This window comes from Ochotona princeps, chromosome 11 (assembly GCF_030435755.1).
Source record: "Ochotona princeps isolate mOchPri1 chromosome 11, mOchPri1.hap1, whole genome shotgun sequence".
NCBI classification, from domain to species: domain Eukaryota; kingdom Metazoa; phylum Chordata; class Mammalia; order Lagomorpha; family Ochotonidae; genus Ochotona; species Ochotona princeps.
Genome location: NC_080842.1, coordinates 41,070,310 through 41,094,833, shown reverse-complemented (window position 1 = coordinate 41,094,833; position 24,524 = coordinate 41,070,310). Strand labels below are relative to the sequence as shown.

The following is a 24,524-nucleotide window of genomic DNA, read 5'->3' as shown; positions in this document are numbered from 1 at the left end:
CGCCAGCTCTTGTACAGTGGGGGCCGAGGGCTGAGCGGCATAGACGGCCCCCACTCCCGTCCCCAGCACAGATGAGCTGCTCCTTGCATGTGTGTGGCCCATGTGGCTGTTCTCGGGGCCCACACTCACCTGAGCGTTGCATAGACCAGCAGTGATGGAATACGGACCATGCAGTATCAGTCAACTAGCAGTGGTGCCCCAGGAGTCACGCGGAAAGGAACTGGTGTATGTGCCCCCAGCCTGACTAGGGGATCTACATTTAGTGTCAAATATTTATCTGAGAAACTAGAGACAGAGAGAGGTCAAAACACAACCCCATCCACTTGTTCACTCCCAACTGCCCGCCACAGCCAGGACTGGACCAAGGCTGAAGCCGGAAGCCTGGAAAACCAACCCAGGTGCCCCATATGCAGGTGGCAGGCGCCTGCCTCCTCTCAGTCCTCAATAGCAGGCAGCTGGAGTCAGAACTAGAAATGGAGCCCAGACACAGGTCTTATCCACATCCGACTAGATGCCGGCTCCTTTGGGTAAGATTTTATCTACTCAGAAGGAACACTGGGTAGAAAGTTAACCCCGTGTACTGGTCCGTGCCTCCCATGAGAAAGGACCACTGCTAGTGCTCAAGTGTTGCAGTAAAACTATTGGCCACGAGGTGGCGCTGCTGACCTAGAATCAGACTCTTCATTCCGCCTCTACCGTTTTCAATCCTGGCAAGTGAGACTGAGCCTTGGTATTCCATAAAGGAGCAGGGGAATCTGTCACCACAGAGGTGAAAGCCCTCCCACCTGCCCCGTCCCTTGCTGTCCACACACACAGCAGAGATGGGCAGCAAATGCAGCAGGTGAGAGGAGGACAGAGCTGCGGTGGGCACAGGTGATGTGGCGGCATCAGTTAAGGCACTGCATCCTTTGGGCGACTGGGTTCACCACCTGCCTCTGCTTCTGATACCAGCGGATCCATCCTGCTAACGTGTACACTGCGAGACAACAGGCAGTGCTGTAAGTGCTGGGGGTGGGTCCCTGTCACACCAGCAGGAGGCCCAGCTGAAGCTCCAGGCTCCTGGCTTCAGCCTGGCCCACCTGTGGTTATTGCAGGCATTTGGAAAGTGACTCAGCAGAGGGAAGATCTCTCATGCTGGCTGGCTGCCTCTCTCCATCTCTGAATTTCAATAATAATAATAATGATAATAGTAATAATAAGCCCAAACTAGCCCGATGTGTATGTGGGTCCTTATCCTTGGGTACCGCTTGCCTGTGTCCAGCGCATGCACAAGGACAAAGGAAACTGGAGTGAGAGTGTGCTGGCTGAGGGCACCTGGCTGCGAAGAGGCGGCCACGGGATTTGAACACGTCCAAGAGGGTGCAGTGTTCCCAGCTGTGGCTGGAGTCTGTGAGAAATGGTGGTGACCCCTCTGGCACCAGGCTGCCTGGTTCGTGTCTCTGCCCCAGCACTTACAAGCTACACACACACACACACACACACACACACACACACGTTTCCCACCCTCTCTGCGCCGTGGTTCCCCGTCGCCCTGGGGAGCCCTGACCGTGGGCTTTCTAGGCCTATTGTGAGAACTGCACTGAAGGGCATCACCACAGAGCACCTTGCATTGCCCTGGGCATGTTGCAAAAGCTCCTGTAGCTGAGCTATCATTGACAAAAACTAGAAACTGCGTGGTGCACCATGGTTCTTGCTAGCATGGCAGTGACCATATTGTTTGCAAAAATAAAGTCAGAGGAAACTTTAAATCAGCTGAGTTTTCTTTTTTCTTCATTTGATCTCTAATTTTCTCTGTGTGAATCAACATCTGTCCAACGAATCAGCTCAGACTTTGAGATGATTTTTTAAAATGTTGATTCTTTATTTCTTTTTGTCTGAAAGGCAGAGAGTCAGAGAGGAATGTTCCAGTCTCTGATTTGCTCCCCAGGTGCTCACAATAACCAGGCCTGGGCCAGGGCCAGGCGAGGTGCCCCAAACTCAATGTAGGTCTCCCTCGTGGGTGGCAAGGAGCCAAATCCTCTTGCCATTCCTGCAGGATCCCAGGGTGTTACATCAGCTAGAAGCTGGAAACAGAAATAGAGCCAGGCCCAAGCACCGAGCATGCGCCCCTTGGATGTGGCTGTCCCAAAGGCTGTTCCGTTTGAGCCGGGACTCTGCTGTGACTCAGGTGAGGGGATCTCAGGCGACTCACCCAACTGTGCCTCTGAACCCTGCAAGAGGACACTGAGACCAGCGTGAGAGTATGAGCCAGTGCTCAGAGCAGGAGGTGGAATCCAGGAACGGGACTCTTACAGAGAACAGACAGGCCTGGCTGCGGGGTTGCATGGGGGTGGGGAGGCTGGGGATAAGGTCATTGTGGGGGAAGGTCGGCCGCCAGACTCCTGGTGCTGCTGGTGCGGACCACAGTATGCAGGGCTGGCAGACAGACCCTGCAGAGCACCAGGGGCAAGCTTGTGGAGCTCTGTGTTCCCTTCCGTCTCCAATGAGTGAGAGTAGCTATCTCCCAGCTCAACCCGATTTCTATGAACACACAGGCAGGGCAGGTGATGGGAGGTGGCAGGGGAAGTATTGTGGCTTGGTGACTTAAGCCACACCTGCAACTCCTGCATTCCATGTGACACTTCATGTCCCAGCGGCTCTACTTCTGATCCAGCTCCCTGCTCATGATCCTGGGAAAGCAGCAGAGCATGGCTCAAGGCTTGGGCCCTGTACCCATGGGGGGCCCACAAGAAGCTCCTGGCTCCTGGCTTTGGCCTGGCCCAGCCTGGGTTATTGCAGTATTTTAAGAGAGTGAATCAGTAAATGGAAACTCTCTCTCTCTCTCGCCCTCCCAACCCATCTCTGTCACTCTGCCTATCAAATAAATAAAATAAAAACATATGAGGGGTAGAACGTGCCGAGTCCTGTCACTTCAGGATGGTCACTCAGGACAGGACTGCTTCAGGACAGTCGTGCTGTTTCAGGATTGCTGGCAGGGGAGAGTGACATACATAAGGGAGGCAAGGGACTCTGAGATGCCGTCACCTCACAAGGAAGGGGCGTCCCAGAGCAGGGGCTCCCGGCTCTGGCTGAACAATGACGGTCGCCTGGGAGCTTGCACATGGCCTCCGCACACCCTAACCGAGTCAGAGCAATGAGTCCTGAGAACAGGGTCACCAGGCACTCATCGTGACGGATGACACCATCAGGCACCTGCAGACAGGCCTCAATGGCACAGTCAGACCTTGGATGAGGCCTCTGGATGGTACATGGGAAACATGCGCGAAGCTGCTGCCAGCACAACCCTGCTGACTGCCTCGTGGGCAGCTAATGGATGAGGTTGTTTGTTTGTTTAATACATGTATTCATTTTGTTTGAAAGGTGGGGGTAGAGACCAAGAAGGAACAAGAGAGCTTTTCCGTCTACTGTGCACTGGCTATGGTTGGGCCAGACCAAGCCAGGAGCCTGGAGCTCCATTCTGGTATCCCACATGGGTGACATGGGCCCCAAACACTTGGGCCATCCTTCTGCGCTTTCCCAGGCATATTAGCAGACAGCTGAATTGGAAGCGCAGAAGCCAGGGCTGGGACCTGCACTTGAAGGGGTGCTTGCGTTGCAGGAGGTTTGACCGGCTGTGCCACAGCCCCTGAATGAGACTTCTCAAAGCCAGGGTAGACTTGCATTCCCCAAAAGGCTGAGCCCTGGTCCAGGAACCTCCTTCAGGCATGGGACTGAACTCTCTTTGAACAAAACCAATATATTTTTTTAAATTGATGTTTGTCCTTGAACCAGAAGTCATTATGCAAGTGAAAATGACTAGAGTGGTACCAGGCTCATAGTTGGTGCTCAGAGAATGCTTGGGTCTGCTTTCCACGTAGTCTGTAGGACAACCTAGAAAATCAGATGACTCACCTAGTCCTTAAGCTACTTCTGTATCCTGAGCTTGGTTTGATCGGGGGGAGGGGAGCAATTAAGAAATTACTTATAATTACAAACTAATGATAGGGAACAGCAGCATTATCATGGGGAGCCGAACAATTCGTGTTCCATTTTTGGCACTCACTTTTTAAGTTTTGTGGAAAAGTACTGGTTGCGTGCCCCCGCCTGTCACTTGAGAATGCCACGTGTGATGCTGTGCTTCCTCGGACAAGGCCTACCTCTTCTGTTCTTCCCCCTGAGTATTCTCTTGCTTCCAAACATGCGTTCTCATGATTCCCAAGTCAACATCCCGGCCTTAATTAGAGTGCAGAGGTCTGCTCGGGTTCTAAATGCAGGTGGTGTGTTTTCACTTTGATGTCCTGCTATTATCTCAAACTCCAGTGACCCAAGAACAAATTGCTCAGCTCACAACAACCTACCTACTTCAAGTTCCTCCAGAGGCCCGGGGTTACTCTCCAGGGACTCTCAGCCTGAAATCTCCAAGTATCTTTCTTTGATCTCTTCATTTCCTGGCCGCCAAGGCCTTTCGCATCTCCTGTCACATCATTCTCTCCGAGGAGACATCGCAGGGCCAGGGCTAGGTGAGACTCAGCAAGGTGTCCTTGGTGCAGGGCATGCCCTGGGAGTGGGGGTCTCCTTGGCCTCCCCCAGACCTGCCTGCCTTCTGCTCTCACCCTCACCCTCGGATCCTTGTCATTCCCAGGGTGTCCATCCAGGCTCCTGAGCGGTTGGTTGCTGTGCCATTCTCACTGGGCTGCCTGTTCCCGCTCTGATTTCCTCTTCTACATCCAAGGTCATTTCTATGGCCACTTTCTCCCGGGGCCATTCTTCCTGGGCAGTGTCATGCCTGTGTGTTCCCAGAACACCAGGGAGGTGCCTCCTGAAGCCCAGGCACCTGCTGGCTATTGCTTGAGACGTGTGTCCCTCTCTGTGACGCTCTATCACCCACGTGGGATTCGGTAGGGAAGCCCAATCGTTTGGGTACACGAGGGGCAGGCAGCAAGGCGGTTTTGGAATCATGCTGTCTGGGTTCAAGTCCTGCATTGGTCGTTGACTCACCTGCGACTTTGAGCAAAATCCCTTTACCCCCCTCAGCCTTAGGCCCTCCATCTATCACTAAGGCCACCACAGCACCCTGTCTCAGAGAGCTGATGCAGGGTTGAGACCTTCGCAGGGTTTGCCTCACTAAATGCTGTTCGTAATGGTTACTAATAATGTTGATGGAACCACACTGACTCTTCCTATATTCCCTGCTTGGTCCTATTACTGCCCTGTGCCAAATCCTGCAGGACCTTGCCAGTTGGGAGCAGGTCCTAACTGCTCAGGTCGAGAAGGACTTTTGTCCTCTCCCCATTTGAACAACACATTTCTGAATCTCTGAAGTGGTCGCTAGTTTGTAAACACTGTCATTCCTAACTGGTCACAAGAAAAGTTACTCTACTGGAACCAACCTGCTGAGGAGCCGCTCCAGGGACCCTCCCGCACAGTTTACAGTCCCGGTTGCACTGAAATCCCCTGGGAAGTTTTCAATAGATGCCAGGGCCCAACTCCCAGATAGCTCAGTCTTATGGGTGCAGGGTGTAGCTGAGCACGGGTTGTTTGTTTGTTTGTTTGTTTCATTTGTTTTGTGTTTTTAAGGCTTTGCAGGTGGACCTAAGAGGCAGGCAGTGCTGGGTGGGCAATGTTATCACGTCTGCTTCCTCACCTAGGGGACATCCTGGGTGCCAAGGCTGCAGCAGTCACCTAGTTGTCAACACCTGTTCCTGCTCCCCGTGTGCTTGAGATGGGCCCATTCCACCCCCAAACCCCCACCCGTGACTCCAGTTCTTGCCCTGAAGGAGTTCAGAAGAAGTACCTTGCCAGACAAACAAGCCTTGTCTTTAAATCAGGCCACAAACACACCTTGACTCACCCTCATAACTTCCTGCATTCTTGATCTGGTTTACAGCTTGCTGATAACATCCTGCAAGGAGAACCAGTTTCGGGTTTGTAGTGACCTAGTCACCCCTCCTCTCAGCCAGAACCCCCGCTTGCTCTGGGATCCTCCGTGGTCCCAGCCTAGCAGAAAAATGACTGTTACCTCAACAGGTTCCAGCCTTCTGAGTGTTTGGGACCCTTTAGCTTCCTTCTTGCAGTGCTAAGACCCTCATCCCACACTCTGCCACTGGTGCCTTCGTTGGTTTCCTTCAACCCTTCTGATAAAGGACTGGGCCATAAACTGAACATTGAACAATAAGGAAGAGAGACGCTGGAATGCGTTCATCGGGGGCTGGTCCCACATGGTTAGCTTTTCCTAGGAAGCCGAGGGCAACGCGCAGTGCCCTCCAGCAGGCAACAGAACGCTGCAGTCATTTTTGTCTCAATACCATGGTTTCTATTCCTTTTCTGTTTCTTCCTCCTGTTTTTGCTTTAGTCCCTTCAGCCACGAGTGGCATATGGGACCACATAGCAAACAAGAATTACTTGTATGGTTAGAACAAAACCGAAATTTCAGAGTGCAAGCAACTTGGGACCCACAGGTTGGTCCAGTGGGTGGAGCTACCGCTTGCAATGCTGGGATCTCATACTGGAGTGTTGCTAACTCCAGTCTCCATTACTCTGCTTCTAATCCAGCTCCCTGCCAATGAGCCCAGGAGAGTACAGTGATGGCCCAAATACTTGGACCTTTGCTAGTTATTGGGGAGACCAGGATGGAATTCTTGGCTTCTGGCTTCATCCTGGACCAGAACTAACAGTTGTGGCCATTTGGGGAGTGAGCCAGTAGATGAAAGGTCTCTCTCTCTCTCTGCCTTTCTCTCCCTCTTTATCATTCTGCCTTTCAAACAAATTCTTCCATAAAAAAAAAAAAAAAACAGAAAGAGAAACCGATTACCCACACTGGCCTATGAAGTGAAAAGAAAGTTATAGGTGATAACGATTCAACATTATGCTGTCCCTTAACAGGGGACATGCATCACTAATCTGGGAGGACCTTGCCATGGGCCTTGGTTTTCGCATGAACATTCTACGTTCTGGAAAACAAGGCCTCAGGACCTTGAGAAGTCCCAATTTTCAGCAGTGGATGTGGAAGATTAAAGGATGACTAGGAACCCTACATCAGGGTCGAAATACAGAGGCTTAAGACAACACTGGCTTTAGGGCCAAATGGAGGGCACTGGAGTTCCATCCTTTACATTTCCCAAAAACAGTTCACACACACACTGCTGCTATCACTGGGCAAAGTATGACTTTAGGGCACACCTCAAATGCTCTGCAACCACAGGTATTAACAGTCTGCCGTTGGCCTTACCTGGGGACTGTTGGGTATTATTTGTATTGAGATAGTGCTGGTTTAATTTTTAACATTGTGACTATTATGATTGGACTTTCTATGGGTTCAGATTACCATGCCAACTCCAGCGTGTCCCAGTAGTCATTGGAAAAGAAGGTTACCTTCGTGACAGATGGAAAGACACAGGTACCTGGCTAGGCTGCCAAAGAGCTAAGGGCACAAAAAAAGAATAGTAATAACAATGCTTTGTGGAAAGCAGTGGCCACTAAACTGACCAAGCGTAGCATTCCAGGAATGTTCCCTTCATCATGGGATGGAATCCAGTCACGTCCCACTTTTCAACTCATGGGCTGGAGCGGAAGTGTCCCATGAGGGGAGTAGGGGAGAGAGAGGCATCCTGGGCTGGTCCTCACAGCGTAGAGCTCATCTCTCAGACCTGTACAGCGTCATCACAGCAGCATCAGCACCAACACAGTAAGCAGGATCCCAACATGAGAACATGCCACCCCCCTCCACTTTGACACGCTGGCGTTTTGCTTGCTTGGAGCTGAAGGCAACTGAGAAAGCAAGGATGCAGAACTCTCACCCTCATCTGTCTAAAAGCAGGCAGGGCAGGTGTTTGGTGCACCAGGGGACATGCCACTTGTGATGCCTGGAACCCTGATGTGGGGGGCGTGGAAGTAGCAGGTGTTAACTGAGGTACTGGGGTCCCTGCCACCCACATGGGAAACCCAAATGGAGTTCCAGGCTCTTGGATTGGACCTGGCCCAGGCTTGGCTATTGGAGGCACTGGGAATGTGAACCAGCAGATGAAAGATCATTCTCAGTCTCTCAGAGAAATAAATAAGCATTTTTTGAAGGTTTTTTTTAAAGATTTATTTGTTTTTTATTGCAAAATCATGTATATGCAGAGAGGAGAGACAGAGAGGAAGATCTTCTGTCTGATGATTCACTCCCCAAGTGACTGCAGTGGCATGAGCTGAACTGATCCAAAGTCAGGACCCAGGAACTTCTTCTGGGCCTTCCGCACTGGTGCAGGGTCCCAATGCATTGGGTCATCCTCACCTGCCTTCCCAGGCCACAAGCGGGGAGCTGGAAGGGAAGTGGAGCAGGCAGGATACGAACCAGTACCCATATGGGATGCTAGCAGATGAAAGGTGAGGACTTTAGCCAGTAAGCTACCAATTTGGACCCCATAAATAAGCATTTTAATTGTATTTTATTAATTTTTAGAGGTTTAATTTTTATTGGCAAGTCAGATATACAGAGAGGAGAAGAGACAGAGAGGAAGATCTTCTATCCATTGATTCACTCCCCAAGCAGCCGCAATTGCTGGAGCTGCACCAATCCAAAGCCAGAAGCCAAGAGCCTCTTTCAGGTCTCCCACACAAGTTCAGGGTCCCAGGGTTGCAGGGCTTGGGAAAACTCGACTGCTTTCCCAGACCACAGGCAGGAAGCTGGATGAGAAACAGGGCTGCAGGGATTAGAACCAGTGCGCATATGGGATCCCAGGAATGCAAGGCGAGAACTTTAGCTTCAAGGCAACACCGCCAGGCCCAGCATTTAAAAAAAAAACTACCTTTGCTTCTAGCCATATAAAAGATGTATTGTCTGAAAAGTTCAATTTTCAACATGTGGGACAAGAAGAATGTCCTTCCATAGCCTGAAAATACCCTGAGGATAAGAATGTAAAACATAGGGCCTGCGACGAGGCCTAGTGGCTAAAGTCCTCGCCTTGAATGCGCCAGGATCCCACATGGCTGCTGGTTCTAATCCCAGCAGCTCCACTTCCTCTCTATCTCTCCTCCTCTCAGTATATCTGACTTTGTAATAAAAATAAAATAAATCTAAAAAAAAGAAACAAAAACAAACAAAAAAAGAATGTAAAACATATTACAATAAAACAGAAATGCATACTATTTCTTCAAAACTAATGTTTGAAGGGGCTACAAAGAGTCTGGGAAAGGATAAATTGTTTCTGCTTGAGTTGTTTTGTATAGTCTGTGACAAAAATTCATGTGGTATATATTCATTTTAATTTGAGAGGCAGAGAGGGAGATGACCAGCAAGCCAGCTCTTCCACCTGCTGGTGCACTGCCCAGATGCCCAAAACCCCACGGGCTGTGTTAGGCTGACGCCAGGAGCTGGGAGCTCAGTCGGTGTCTCCCATGTGCGTGCCCCACCTGCTGCCTTCCGGACAGCAGGAGCCATGAAGAACTTGGCTGATATAGGATCTGAATGTTCCAGCTGGAACTTTAACTGTGATGCCAACACTTGCTTCTTTTTTTTTTTGTGAATATGAATTTTTTTAAATTTTATTGTATTGTTGTTGACAATCTTTACATAGCTAATTGTGGTTAAAAAAAAAGGTTCAGGGGATATAGGGAAGTGGGTAATACTATTATGTCCACATTGTTTCCATTATGTATCTGAGGTAAAGGGGGATATTGAGGGATAAGCCCCACCCAGTTTCCCGCCCACCCCAAGTCCCGGATGTGGGGCATGCTCTGAGATATTTGCTCAAGTGGTTTTAATAGTTCTCCAGTTATGAATCGCTGCCAGTTTCGCTCAATGAGGTCGTCCACTGATTGATATGGTCCATCATAAAGTCTCCGTTTGCCCCATATTTCGCTGCCAACATATAGCTGAGATGAATGATTGACCTGTTCTGTCTTCTGTCTTTTCTTGGTTAGAGTTCTGAGTCCAGCAGTTCAATTGGGGAGATCTCCAAAGAAACCTTGAGGTATTCCCAGACCAGATTCTTGCATGTTCTAGCAAGCACAGGGCCCGGCACAGTCCATCACCCCGATCAGTTGGTGGTTTCAATTGCTGGGTTGGTTCTGTTTTCAGTCTCGAGTTGCACTGGAACCAATGGGTGTTGCAGTCCAGTCTGGTTTGGCCCAGCACATACTCGGCCCTTACATCAACCAGTGGGAGCTGCAGCCTAGTAGGGGCGACCCACAATAACCCCCATCAGGCCCACCCCCTACCCTGGTTTGCCAGTATGTGTAGCAGTAGACCAGTCTGTCACCCATCCCATTTGGCTCTTGTACTTGTCAATGGGTATTAAAGCTTAGTTCCATCTAACCAACTCAACCATCCAGCCCTCACGGATGTTGTTGACTGCCTCTCTGTCTAGCCACCCCAGCCCCCGTCCTAGTTTTCATGCCCTCCCGTGGGACTAGTGACCCAGGAAGAGGGAACCCACTTTTTCCCTCCCAGGTCTCTCTCAGTCCCGGTTTATGCACTCTTTAGGTGGTTCTGTGATTTGACTTGACAGAATTAGTCCCCAGTGCCAGCTTCTGCCAGCTGATGCTGTGGCCAAGCCCAAACATCCCTCACCCGCTCTAATTTATGCTTGCACCCACAGGAATAATCAGCCCAGCCTGGCTTTTCCCTGATCTAGTCCACATGCAGCGCACAGGTGTTGCAGCCTTGCTTAGTCTGGTCTGTCCCCATCCCAGCCCATGCTCTCCAGTGGGAGTAGCTGTCCGGCAAGGGGACCAGCCCCTTAATCCCCCTGCCAGCTCTGTCCCTCCCTTCCTGGATCTCACGTGTGCTGGATGGGTGCTGCAGTCACATCCAGTACAGGCAACCTCACCCTGGCATTCCATAATGTGTACTGGTTTTGTCACAACCAAACCAGGCTCAACCCACACTCTGTCCTGGTGTTCGGATTTGCCAATGGATGACATGAACTGATTCAGCCTGGTCTGCTCCTGACCCATGCCGAATGTGTGCCAGTGGGAAACTTTCCATGGCCTATTCTGGGCTGTTTCCTATCATGCTTCTTGCACTTACGTGCAGGGACTGTGTCCTGCCAGAGGAGTTGCCCAGGCTCCTCCATCAGAACCCCTCCCCATGCCAGATTTTGCACATACCAGGGGGTCCTTGAGCCAACCCTACTCAGTTCACCTCCTGTCCTAGCAACACTTGCTTCTTGATAACATTTTTTGGAAATAAAGACTGCTTCAGAACTGTGTCAAAAAAAGAACATCACCAGAAAAAGGGGCAGTCAAATTGAGCAGGACATTTCTTTTAGAACTGAAACTTACTCAGAATCCAGTTTTGATTTCAAGAGTTGAGAACACAGCTGTGCTCTAAAACCTGAGAGATGTTTAACTCCTGATGCCACTCTATATTCCCTGGATGGGCATTTTCTGGGCCTGGCGCAGTAGCCTAGCGGCTAAAGTCCTCACCTTGAATGCCCTGGTATCCCATATGGGTGTAGGTCCATGTCCCAGCTGCCTGCTCCACTTCCCATCTAGCTCCCTGCTTGTGGCCTGGGAAAGCAGTCGAGGATGGCCCAAGTCCTTGGGATTCTGCACCCACTTAGGAGACCCGGAAGAAGCTCCTGCCTCCTAACTCCTGGCTTTGGATCAGTTCAGCTCATGCCACTGCAGTCACTTGGGGAGTGAATCATCGGACGGAAGATCTTCCTCTCTGTATATCTGACTTTCCAATAAAAATAAATAAATCTTTTAAAAACAAGAGGGACATTTTCAACATAGACTACAAGCTTAATGAGTTTACGGATGCAAAGAGTTAATTGACAAACAGTTGGTCCACCCAGTGTGCATGGACACTGTGCAGAGCTAAAAATGAGTTGTCGGAAGTTTAAAATCATGCTGTAACTAGGAAGTAAAATCCTAGGTGTTCCATGGGCAGATGCTTCTGCTGGAAGGATGCTCAGTTTGATGTCATCCCATTGAACTGACCCCAGGAGTTAGTGTCATGTTGGCCTAATGTGAGCTGAGCTGCAAGCCAAACCGAATCTCACATTTGCTGATTATCAGTTTGCCATCCCACAAAGGGAAGAGGGGACATGATGAAGGCTACAGGTAGTTCACAGACATGTTAGCAGAAAAGGGAAAAGAATTAAAATATCCTACAGTGTCACTGCGTAGGAAAAAATGTATCAGCATTGTTTTTACTAAATATGACCTGCTATTTGTTTATTTAGTACTGTTGTGTGTGTGTGTGTGTGTGTGTGTGTGATCTTGGGAAAATACAATGATATAGCCTATAGGATTTATTTATTTTACTTAATTAATAATGCATGGTTTCCAGGCTCTCTCTCTCTCTTTTGAAACAAGTTTTTATTTATCTCTTTGAAAAGCAGAGAGTGAGAAACAGAGAGAGCATTCACCTGCTGATTCACTCTCCCAAGCCTACCACAAATAAAGTGGACCACGCCAAAGCTGGAAGCCCAAGATTGTCTGTGTGCACTCCACCTGGGGGACGGGTGCCATCATCTGCTGCCTTCTGGAGTGTGTGCAGTGATAGAAGATGGATTGGAAGCCGAGCCAGAACTCAGCCCCGGGTCTCTAATATGGGATGCAGCATTCCAAGGTGCCTCGTAGCTGCTGCGCCACATGGCCGCCCCAACCTGCAGAAGGTAAATATCCAATGAGTTTTGAGGTTTTTAATTGCCATGTCAGAGAAAAAAAAAACAGCCTTACAAAAATATTGTTATATTTTTCTTGCAGAGTATTTTTAATTAGCCCTATTATTAATTATTAATTTATCCTATTAACTAGTCTGATATCATTTTGCTTAAACAGCAGCATTTATGTAATAGAAATGTAACAGAGTAATATGTAATTGGAAATCAATAGTTATTTTATGTTGAAAAATAATACACATGCGTACTTAGTTATTCTTTTTTTTTTTGGTCTGGCATGAGGGTATCCCAGTTGGCTTTCCAAAAAGTCAAAAATTAGGTATTTAATTTTTTTCGGTAAAGGTTTGCCAAGTGGCAGCTGGCGTTATGGCGTAGTGGTTTAAGCCTCCGGTTTTGAGGGCAGCATCCCATCTCGAGTCACTGCTGCTCCAGTTTCAATTCAGCTTCCAACAAAGGCGTGTGGGAAAGCAGCAACAGGTGGCCCAGCTACATGGGTCCCTGCTAGCCACGAGGGAACCCTGGGTGGAGTTCCAGCCTCCTGCCTTCAATTTGGGCCAGCCCTGGCTGACGCAGCCATTTGGGGAATGAGCCAGCATATATAGAAGATTTCTCTCTCTTTTTCTTTTCAACAAACGGCAAATTTACCTTATGAAATTTAAGCCCAGCAAGTACCCTGAAGAACGCTGTGTACAACAACTAGTACAAGAGCCAGACCAAGTGCACTTCAGAGCTGAAAGGATTTTATCTAAAATGATAAGAAAACATGGCAGCTTTCTTAGAAAAAAAAATCAAGCACAGAGTTACGGAGTCATACAGCTGAATTTTCATCTGGTTCCAGTGGGTCGTGATTCAGTTGATCAGACTGGAAATTGGGATTCTATTGAGTGTTCAGGACTACAGAAGTTCACTTCCTTTTTCCCGTCTCTGTCTTTCACATAAATAAAACCCTGTTTAAAAAAGCTTGCTAAGTTGTTAGCTTACAAAAATACTTTAGTTTTTCCAGTTCTGACCTGAAAAACTCCAAGCAAGTGTGTGAGCAGCCCCAGCTGTCCTCCCGGTCCCTGCTCAGGCTCAGCTGCCTCTGGCTCAGCCGCTGCCACCGCCCTGAGGCTCTTCCAGCGCCTGGCTTCTCAGTGGGTAGGACAGCCTCCAGATCGAGGGCCCAGCTGACACAAGTCTCCCTTCGTGGCATAGAAAAATGAAGCCTGTGGCATTTCCTGTGTGTGAGGCAAGTGCAAAGTGTCCCCAGCCGCAGCTGTCTGGGGTTTCTCCTTAATGGCTTCATGCTCGGCGGCTAGCAGGCTGTAACCTCCAGAGACATCCCTCCTAGCCTGGGACATCTTTTTTGTTCTGTCCTTTTATGCCTTCCAGCTTTGGGACTTTGGCACTCCCACCCTCTTGCTTCCAAGTGGCCTTTCTTTCTCCTCTTCTAACCTTACCCCTACCCACCTGCAGCTGCCATAGCTGGTACTGTCCCTGGAAAAGCAGGGGTGCAGTGGATATTTGCTTCCCTCCTAGCAGCGTACTTCTCTCCAAAGTGTCACTTCTAGAAAAGTAAGGGACGTCACACTCACCTTGTGATTCTTGATTGGCAATTGGTTGGATTGAGTTGGTTCTATTGGATGAAAAGTATCAATAATGTGTAAATGGAGGACGACGTTGCAGGACTTGGAGCCTTTTCCCAGGTCTATTACAGCCAGATTTCTTTAATTTAGGTGTTTTGTTGCTGTTGTTGTTGTTTCACGATTTTAAAATTTATTTTGAAAGTCAAAATTTACAGAGAGAAAGATCTATGGCCATAATGGTTGGGGCTGGGCCAAGTTGAAGGCAGGGACCTGAAACTCCAGCTGTGTCTCCTGTAAGAGTGGCAGGAGCCCAAGTAGTTGGGCCATCCTCTAGGGTCTGTCCAGGTATGTTAACAGGGAGCTGATCAGAAACAGAGGCTAACATTCAAGCCAGTGGGATACTGGCATTTCAAATGTGGCCTAACCCACTCTGTCATAGTACCAGCTTTCAGATTTCTTTAAAAATATGGTTTTTCGTTTGTTTGTTTTTTTGCCAAATTTATTTGACAGGCAGAAAAAGAGAAAGTTTGGGTTACTCCCAAATGCCCCTAATGGCCAGGACTATCTCAGATGGAAACTAGGAGCCCAGAACTCAACCCAGGCCTCCCACACGGATGGCAGGAACCCATGTACTTGAGCTGTCACCTGCTGCTTCCCGGGTGTGCACCAGCAGGAAGCTGGATAGGGAATAATCAGGCCTTGAACCAAGGCACTCCCCATATGGAATTGGGGCTTCCCAACTATTGTTCTGATTACTGGTCCAAATGCTTTTCTGATTTCTTCACACTCTATCCATTATTTCTCAGGGAAGGTTTTGTTCTTTCTCCAAATTACCCTTTATATGGGGAAAAAAAAATCAGCAGCTTCTCCTTGACTGGGAGCCTGCACACTCATGTACCTTCACCCCCGTCCCCAACCACTTCCCCTCTGGTTTCACTAAATCCCTGTGAGCCCTCAATCCGATCTGCTGATGAGCACCGGAAACCACCGAGCGGGAGGGGCACACTGCATCTGCAAATCCTGCTGCCCCACGGGATCGTTCAGGCCCAGAGCCCCAGGCAGTCCACGTGTTGGTACCACAACCGATGAATATTTTATGGACGTCCTTTTGTGCTCACTAATGGACTGAACTGTACAGTCTGCCTTGAATGAAACCAAAAGGGTACCCTCTCCTGACCTCTGTCCTGAATGATTGATGGAGACAGACGAGGCCCATCAGAGATTCATTACTGATGAGGTGCTGTAGAGACTGGTCAAAAAAGGGGGGCGCAGTCAAGGTCATCCAGCCGCCAGACTGTTGGGGGAGTTTAGTGTGATTCTGTGTGTTCTGGGAGGAGTTCTCAGTTGCTGACTGCCATAGTGTTCTAGCTCATGGGAAACTGGAAGGAGCTTAAACTTCCTTAATAGAGTGAAAGAATGAAGATCACCCTTTTTTCTCCCCAGGATTATTTCATTCCTCTCCTTTCTTATCACTCCAGAATTGCCATTAAAATGATGAAAGCTGTTCTCTTTACCTCTTGGCTTTTGATCTCTTTGCCTAAAATTGGAGCATCACCATTCAGCCTTCTGTGATTCCTCAGGTCAGCCATCTGCTCTTCACTTGATCGGAGTGACACCAAAGAAGAGAGGACCTTATTCCTGTGCAGAGAAGTGTTCAGTGTAACTGGAAAAGGCAAGACCTAACATGCATTATTTAAGCCAGCTTGTAACCAAACACTAATATGGTACAATGTTAGAAAAGTTTCCAGAATGGAAACACCAGCCAATGGAAGAAACATCAAGCATGACTTTTGGGAGAAGACAGGGGGCCTGCCTGGCTAGACTCCGATAGCAGAGAAAGAAATCTCAGGGGAGACAGGAATTCGAGAACCAGTAACTAAGGCAAGGATACAGGATGACATCAGTTGCAAGACAGGAGGTAAGCAGTGAGGGAAGTGCCACTTCCATAGCAACGAGAAACCCAGCTTTTTATGGTCAGTGTACTGCTCACAACTAAGTGATGTCACCTCCATGGCTTGGATTTGACCCTGACTATGGTCTTGCCCAACCCCTTAATGCCTTCACCACACTGGCCGTAGAGGTTAGACGTCTTGCCTCCAAAACTCCTGACCCAAATATAGACAGCAAACGTCCCTCCCCTTAAGGATGGGCCAAATAAACATTAAATATGCCAATATGTCAATAAACTAGTTTGCAAGGTACACCTTGTCCTCAGAGGCCCATAAATCCCAGCTCATTGCAAAGGAGATCCCAGAGAAAGAGGGCATTGCCTGAGTCCCTCTTACTGGGGGGAACGTGTTTAACTTTCAGCACTCAGAGGATTCTTATAAACTTGTTATTCCCTTAATATCTAAGCCAGATCATCTCAGCCTCCTAAATCCAAGGTGTTGTGACTTTTCTCTTTGGAAGGAACAGAAGCTAATAATCCCAAAATGAAAGCCTCACACAGGGAGGAGGGATACTTTCTGCCCATGTGTAACTGTTGAAGAGGAAGTCTGCAGGAGCTTTAAAAGCAAAACCTGGGTAGGCTTAGAATAGAGTGGTGGCTGTGTTATAAGATGGGCAGATACCAGAGTGACAGTCACCTGAGCTTTTTGCAAGTGAGGTCCTGGATGCAGACTAGCATTTCTCTCTTCTGTCTTCTTTCTTACCTACTTTGTCTCTCAGCTTGGCTCCTTTATCTCCATTACCTCCTGAATGGGATGAAATATTCACCTTCCATATTATTGCCCAGGCCAACTCTTCTGAACATCCACCTTTTTGAGGGTATTATCTTTAATAGGAATTCCCACATAGCACTGAACAAGAAAGAGGCAGCAAAACATTTCAGAGAAGTTGCAAAGTCCCCAGAAGTCTAAACAAACCTCTTGGTCCTGAAGCTTTGTATTCCAGTCATGGAAGTGCATTGATCAAAGTAATAAACCAGCTAAAACAAGGGGAACAGAGATGTAACAGAAACCAAGAGAAGCAAGCTTCCATTAAAAGGTGTTCTATATCACCAAGTGATTGTAGAAAAGTCAGGTAAAGTGAAAACCAAAAGCTATCCTTCTGGGTTTGCAGCAGGAAGGTGGATGGTACACTTTGTAGTGAATTTTATTGGAGGGATAAAGGTGATGAGAGCATGTTTAAGTGGACAATTGATTGATGACGGGTGAGGTTTGGAAGGCTGTGAGTGTATACTGTTGTTTGGGGGACATTGGCAATGGAGGAGGCAGGGAGACTGATACCTAGGGGAGAAGTTAGGATTGTGGAAATTGCCCTTGTATTTTCTGCAAATGTTATTGTTTGTTTCTGTTTTTCTCTGGGAGATTTTCAGCTGAGAAAAAGATGCTACTGCAGAAGGAGAGGCTAAATTGGTCTGGTGGGGATGTCTAACAAAACACTGCCAGAGTGGTGGGATGAGAGGCTGCAGTACTGAGTTAAGACAGTGCCCACCCCTGTCACTGAAGGAGGAAGTTGGTGCTGGATACAGCCAGTGGTAAAAATTTTGGGCATAAGAAGTTTATGAAATTTCTACCTAAGAACACTGATTTTACTAGGGAGGTGATCTAGCGGGGAGAATGGCCTTGTTAGGAAAGAGCTTGAAGAGGGTTGGGGAGATGGAAAAGGTCCTGGGGGAATTCAGGAACTGAGAAGGTAAAGGGTTTTGAGGGCATAGGAGAGCCCTGCTGGCTTTGAGGATCTCAGATATGTAAAGACATCAGCCTTAATGACTGTGTAACTTCCTCCAGGTGGATTCCTCACCCAGTTGTGGAACCTGCGGGAGGTGAATTGACAACCTAGGTTGAGGGATTCATACTGTGCTGTTGACCACACAATCAAGAGACAGAGGCTGGGGGTATAAAAGAACAAACCTGAGGGTGCGTGTGTATGAGAAAAGGGGTATGTTGAAGAGCTAGAGGCTTTGGAAGCGGGTGCTGAGCCTACAGAGTAAGAGAGTGAGTTGGGTGGAGGAGCTTGAGGCAGAGGATGAGAATCATGGTGTTTCATTTCCTAGGTGGAGCAGCAGTAAGTCATGCAGGAGGCAGGTGTGGCTGTGCCAGTGGGTGGTTACTGAGAGTATCAGTGGAGGCTGTGGGACCCATCCGAGCACCCCGATACTACAAGGAGAGGTAGGGTGCAGTGGTGGGGATGGTCCACGTGCTGAAAGGCACGTGGGGACCCAGGGGCTTGCATTTAGGTCCCTCTAACTCAGGTCTGTGTGTGTGAAACCTAGTTTCTTAACTACCAAATGTTCCAGTAATAGTGCCAACCTTGTCAGGTGGTGTGGCATTTGAGGAGATGATGTTTGTGAAGTGCTGAGCCCAGGGCTTACCCCATCACCAGCCTCTGAGACAGAACAGTCTGGAAACTGGTGATTGCCAATACCATCAATGACTGGCAGAGCAACAAATTACAGCTCAGACAGAGGAAAGGAAGGGGAGTAAAGCAGTTTGTGAAAACATGTTCCAAGGGAGAATAGAGCCAGTTGAGAGGAACTGTGGCACACTTTCTTCCTGGTTTGGGCCTTTTATCCCCAAAGCTTAAGGGTGTTGACTGGTATGTGGCAGTTGACACTCATGATTGGTATTTGTGATTGGCATCTGGGAGCTGCATACCTTTGGACTCTGCCCACGTGGCTATAAACTAGACTTCCCTGGTTTGGTTGAGTTGTCATTTTCTCAGGACACTTAAACTGCAAGTTAGCCTGTGCAAAGTGGGAGGTCTCAGGTGACCCAGGCCGGAGAGCAGGGACAGGTTGTGCAACCCCTCCCCAGCTGCTCCTATCTAATTCTTTGCCTGACAGTATTATAGAGACCCAGGCGTCCCCTCAAGGAATTCACAACACAGGAAAGACAGTGCCAAGTTGAAAGATAGGTAAGAGGACATTCAGGAATGGCTTCCTTCATAGAAAGAGAAAAGACTTTTTTGGGAAGCAAATGCAATTGTGTATGCATTTCAGCACTGCCATTTACTAAGTGTATGAATTGAACAGAATCATTTAATCATAGAGGTCGATGGCCATGCTGTGTTGCAACATTCTCATTCCTCCCAATGTGGGAAGCGTCTACTATGTACCAGACACTGTTCTAGAGATGGGAGATAAAGAGATTTAAAGGAGCCCCTCTCTGTGGGAGTTCTCAAAGAACTCCGAGGGTAGCTTGGGATACTACAACTGGGAAGGCTAAGTGGTCTGGCAAAGATCAGGGCGAAGAGCTAGTCAGTTCTGCTTCAGTTTGCCTTGAGGAAATTATCAACTCCAAACCTCCCTTTTTCTTTTCTTTTTAAAGATTTATTTATTTTTCTTAGAAAGTCAGATTTACAGAGAGAAGGAGAGACAAAGATTTTCCACCCTCTGGTTCACTTCCCAAGTGGCTGCAATGGCTGGAGCTGAGCTGATCTGAAGCCAGGAGCCTGGAGCTTCTTCTGGGTCTACCACACGGGTGCAGAATCCCAAGGACTTGGGCTGTCCTCGACTGCTTTCCTTGTCCACGAGCAGGGAGCTGGATGGGAAGTGGAGCAGCTGGGACATGGACCAGCGCCCATATGGGATCCTGGTGCATGCATGGTAGGATTTTAGCCACTAGGTTGTTGTACCAGGTCCAAAACCTTTTTCTTTTTTTCTTTCTTTTTTTAAGATTAATTTTTATTACAAAGTCAGATATACAGAGAGGAGGAGAGACAGAGAGGAAGATCTTCCGTCTGATGATTCACTCCCCAAGTGAGCCGCAACAGCCAGTGCTGCACCGATCCGAAGCCAGGAACCAGGAACCTCTTCCGGGTCTCCCATGTGGATGCAGGGTCCCAAAGCTTTGGAGCCGTCCTCGACTGCTTTCCCAGGCCACAAACAGGGAGCTGGATGGGAAGTGGAGCTGCCGGGATTAGAACTGGTGCCCATATGGGATCCTGGCGCATTCAAGGCGAGGACTTTAGCTGCTAGGCCACGCTGTCGGGCCCCCAACACCTTTTTCAAGAACTTACTGCACAGTTGCCATTTTAAACAGTGGGGTTTTAGAAACTCTTTTGGAAAAAACAATTGTGTTATTCAGGTCCTTTGAACTCCTGTGGACAGAATAATGTACATGAGCACATTTCCACAGAGTGGGATTGCACAGTGAGGGCAAGTGTTTGGTGCAGTGGTTAAGGCCCCAGGGGGTCCCTGGATTTCATATCCCAGTGCCTGAGAGCTAGTCAGTCCTGGCTGTTTCACTTCAGATCTGGTTTCCTGCTAATGTGCACCTGCAGAGGAAACCATGATGGTTCAAGTGCCTGGGTTCCTGCCACCCATGTGAGAGCCCTGGTTGGAGTTCCAGGAATGTGGCTTAAGCCTGGCCCAATCCGAGCTGCTGCAGGCTTTTGAGGAATAAACTAGTGGATGGAAGGTTTTGCTCTATCTCTGCCCTTCAAATACTTGAGAAAAAAACCCACTAAAGATGATCTTAAAATGCACACATTGAACGGTAGGGCAAAATGTGTTAACCAGACTATGGTGAGACCATCAGATAGTGTTGAATGGAAAGCAACAAAGAATAAGCTAGAAACTAGTTTTGCAATGAGTAGACTTGCAAGATTTTATAGAGTAATGAAAAGTTCCTCATAATTATGCCTGAAACTTAACATTGACAAGATCTACATAGTATCACTATACACACACACACACACACACACACACATACATATACTAGAGATTTATTTATTTGAAAGGAAGTTAGAGTGGAGAATGGGGAGAGATTTCCCTTCCACTGGTTCATCCCTCAAGTGGCCCCAACAGCCTCTGCTGGGCAAGGCTGAAGCCAGAAGCTTCATCTAGATGGAGCTTCTACATGGGTAGCTAGAACCCAAGGACTTGGGACATGTTATGCTTTCCCCAGGCCACTAGCAGACACCTGGATCAAAGTGGAGAAGTTGCGAATATGAACCAGTACCCCTATGGGACGCTGGCTTTGCAGACAGCAGCTTAACCCACTATGGCCACAGTGCCCCATATTTGTTGATTTGTTTTTGAGCACCAAGGTTCAGGGGAGGGACTTACTTCCTAGTTCTTTTTCTCGATTTCCTCTCTGTCGTTGAAAAGAGAGAAATGAGGACTTCCCTGGAGTCTTGCAGCAGCCTGCGCAAGCCCCACCTCGTGCTGCCTCGTGCTGCCTGCGGCCGCCTCCCTCCTTTTCCAGGCTGCGGAAGCACTCCCCAGCTGCGGGCTGTAACTGGCATGGCAGCCCTCTCCGTCTCGCCTGTCACAGGATAAGATCAACCCTAGTCTCAGGCTCCCTTCTGGAAGGATCCTCATTCTTTCCCTGCACTGCAGATGACCACGGAGAGATAGGGTAGACCACAGGTCAAAAGGGAGAGGCGCCCACAGGGGTTTTCCCTGCCTGGCTCTAGGGCAGTGCCTATCATTTTCTTGCAATCCCTATTTCCAGAACAATTTAGTTTCGGAACTTTACAGAAAGTCCTCACCTCCTTCCTAGTAAATTCCCTCTCTTCGCTCAGCCCCTTAGGGACTTTTTCCTCTCTAAAGTTTCAGCTGCAATTTCAGCAGTGTTTCCTTAGTGTTTCCAGGGAGCTTTGCTTCTGTTGAAAAAGCTATTACTTAAGCTAGCATATGGACATGTCATGTAATAACAAATTTTACTGAGTTATAGACAGGTACTGAAAATTTAAAAAAAAATGTATTTGAAAGGTAGAGAGTGAGAGAGATTTTTCCTATCCTCTGGCCCATTCCCTAAATGATTGTCACAGGTGGGACTGGGCTGGGCTACAGCTGGAAACCAGGAGCCAGCAACCCAATCTAGGTCTCCCACACAGCCAGCAGGCGTGCAAGTACGTGAACCCCCATATGCTGCCTGCTGGGAGACACAGGACCCGCACATGGCGTGTGGGTGCACCAACCACAAGGTCAAATGCCCACTCCACCGAGCAGCAGCCATTACACACTAACTGCCCCTCTGCCCTTCTGCCCACTCCTAGCAGCTATTTGTCTACTCGCCTGAGTGAACTGGACTGCCCTAGGCACCCCAGAGAGTGGAATCATTGATTTCTTCTGTCTGACCTATTCCACTTCACAGACCGTCTTCAAGCTTCATCTATGCAGCCTCACTGTGCCAGTATTTCTTTACTTTTTTTTTGGGGGGGGGGTACATGGATTTCTTTACTTTTAAAGGCATTAAGGCATTTTTAAACACGTTTGGGACAATACTGCTCGTATTCAAGGTCAGTCGACAAGATTGTTGGTAAAATTACACGACCTGACAGCGCTCTGTACTTATTCATCCATAAAATGGTTCTTTATTTTACACTAGCATTTAAAAATAATTCCAAAAAGGGAGGGGAGAGAGACCCTCCATTTCCATTCCCGCGTTCCCTCCTCAGCTGCCTGTAACACTCTCTGGGTCTCTCAGTCTGTGGCAGGAACCCGGGCAGCCACAGTTTTCTCTCTGCATGTGCAGGAAGCTAGAATTAGTAGAAGCCGGCAGCACTAGAATCTGGCCAGACATTTCAGCATCAGCTGTAGGCGTCTCATCCGCTGCAGCAAATGCCTGCCCCAGAAGCGACTTTTAACTTTGCCTTGAAGGACAAGTTCAGCGCACAAGGTCGGGGGATGGGGGTGGGGAGGGAGCCAGGGGTTCCAACGCCAAACTTGGCTGGCAGGAAACGGGGGTCCCCAACACCGCCGATGCAGTGTTTCTCTTTAAGTGAGAGACCAACCCCTCCACAGCCTACTCGTAGCGATGGTTAAGAAAGTTGTAGAAATAGAGGGCCTTGCCAACAGCCCCAACGGCTGACAAGTTCCAGGGAGCGACGCACGCTGGGAACTTTCCCGCCAGAGCCCGCTGGCCCAGCGTCCGCCTACGCCGTCCTCGCAGAGACTACAAGTCCCGTCAGGCAGCGGGGCGCGCCCCGAGCTCGCGCCGGCCCCGCCCTCCCCGACAAGGCCCCGCCCCCGTCCCGCCCTCCTCCCTCAGGCCGTCCTCCCCCCACCTCCCACCCCACACGCCTCCTCTCCCGCCGGGTCAGCCACGAAGAGTTGCCCGGTGGCCGCGGCAGACGGAAGCCGAGCGAGAGCTTCGGCAGCGGCAAGAATGGGAGACTCCAAAGTGAAAGTGGCGGTGCGGATCCGGCCCATGAACCGACGAGGTGAGCGCGGAGGAGCCCGCCGGGCCGCGCGGCGGAGGCGGCAGGTGCTTGGCGCGCCGGTCCCTCGGCCGCCGTGGGGGGTCCGCAGTGGCGGCGGGGCACCCCGAAGCCTAGCACCCACGTCCTTCCCTCCCCCGGCCCCGGCCGGCCCGTCCTGGGGTGCCGCGGGGCCCCACCGCCGAGCCGCCAGCCGAGCCGCCGCTGCCCCTTCCGCCGGCCGCCCCGCCTGGCGCCCTTTGGCCCTCGGCGTCTCCCGGGAGGGCGCCCCCCACGGGGTTCCTCGTCCCCACGGGGATTGCGCCCCGTCTTGCTCTCGGTGCCCTCTGCCTCAGCTCGTCCCAGCCAGCTGTCACCACGGCCCCGCTCACCCACCCGGCCCCACACTGCGTGCCCCAGTACCCCGAGTCGCCCCAACTCCGGCCCCATACTTCTGTGACCCGCGGCTCTCAAGTATTCCTTTTCCTTCGCCTTGTTTTCTTCCACTCCGCCTCTCCCGCCTCCTCCCCGCTCTGTATTGCTTTAACCTGGACTGTCTTTAAAAGAGTTGGGAAGTAACTACTATGCTTTGATTGAGATCAGGTGAAAAAAGATGCCTGTTAGTTTTTAAAATTTTTTCTCTTCGGGTTTGGACGGTTGAGAAACTTTTGTTTTTGCTTGGAGTCATATTCGTCATCTTTCAACAATAAATAGTCAAGGTGCCAAGATTCTTGTGAAACTGTATCTCTCAGACATTCTCTGGTGTGTGTAGGGAGGGTAGGGAAAGCAGATAAGCCGGGGACATTTAAATCATCTTTCGAGGGGTCGAGGGGGCAGAAGATGGGCTGGGTCTTGGTTTGGATACTTAGCTAGAGGCACGACTGGGCAAGTTACTCTAAATGAGATAATACATTAGAAGACACTTGATATACAAGGTCGTGCTCCTGGGAGTCGTTGCTGGGAGTCCGGGATATGGCTTTGTAGTGGGTCAGAATCGTTCGCTAGTACTGGAGTCCTCTCCTAAGCTCACCAGCTTGCCTTAAATTTGTAACTTCTTGGTTCAAAATCAAGTGTTAATTTTATGTAGACATGACAGGCTTTGCTTGTCTTTGTTGAGATAGACAAGGCAGCCCATTGACATAGTTTTCCTGGGCTGTCCCTGTTGGAAGTTGGTCACTCCCTTGGAGTTGGTTCTTGGTTTGTCCACCAGTTCCTGCTAAGAGTTGCTTAAGGCTGTCAGGTGAGTTTTTTCTAAGTACTTAATGAACTTCTCAGT

The 24,524-nt window shown here is 49.3% G+C and overlaps 1 protein-coding gene across 1 annotated transcript in view; it reads left to right on the top strand.

Moving 5' to 3' along the window:
• Positions 1-23,101: 23,101 nt before the first annotated feature.
• Positions 23,102-24,524, top strand: part of KIF13B (kinesin family member 13B) — a 181,148-nt gene continuing 179,725 nt past the window's right edge. Inside the window, exon 1 of the mRNA XM_058670086.1 lies at positions 23,102-23,272. Within this exon, the coding sequence (XP_058526069.1) occupies positions 23,218-23,272 (55 nt within the window). The 5' untranslated portion in view covers positions 23,102-23,217. The remainder of the gene's footprint in view (positions 23,273-24,524) is intronic.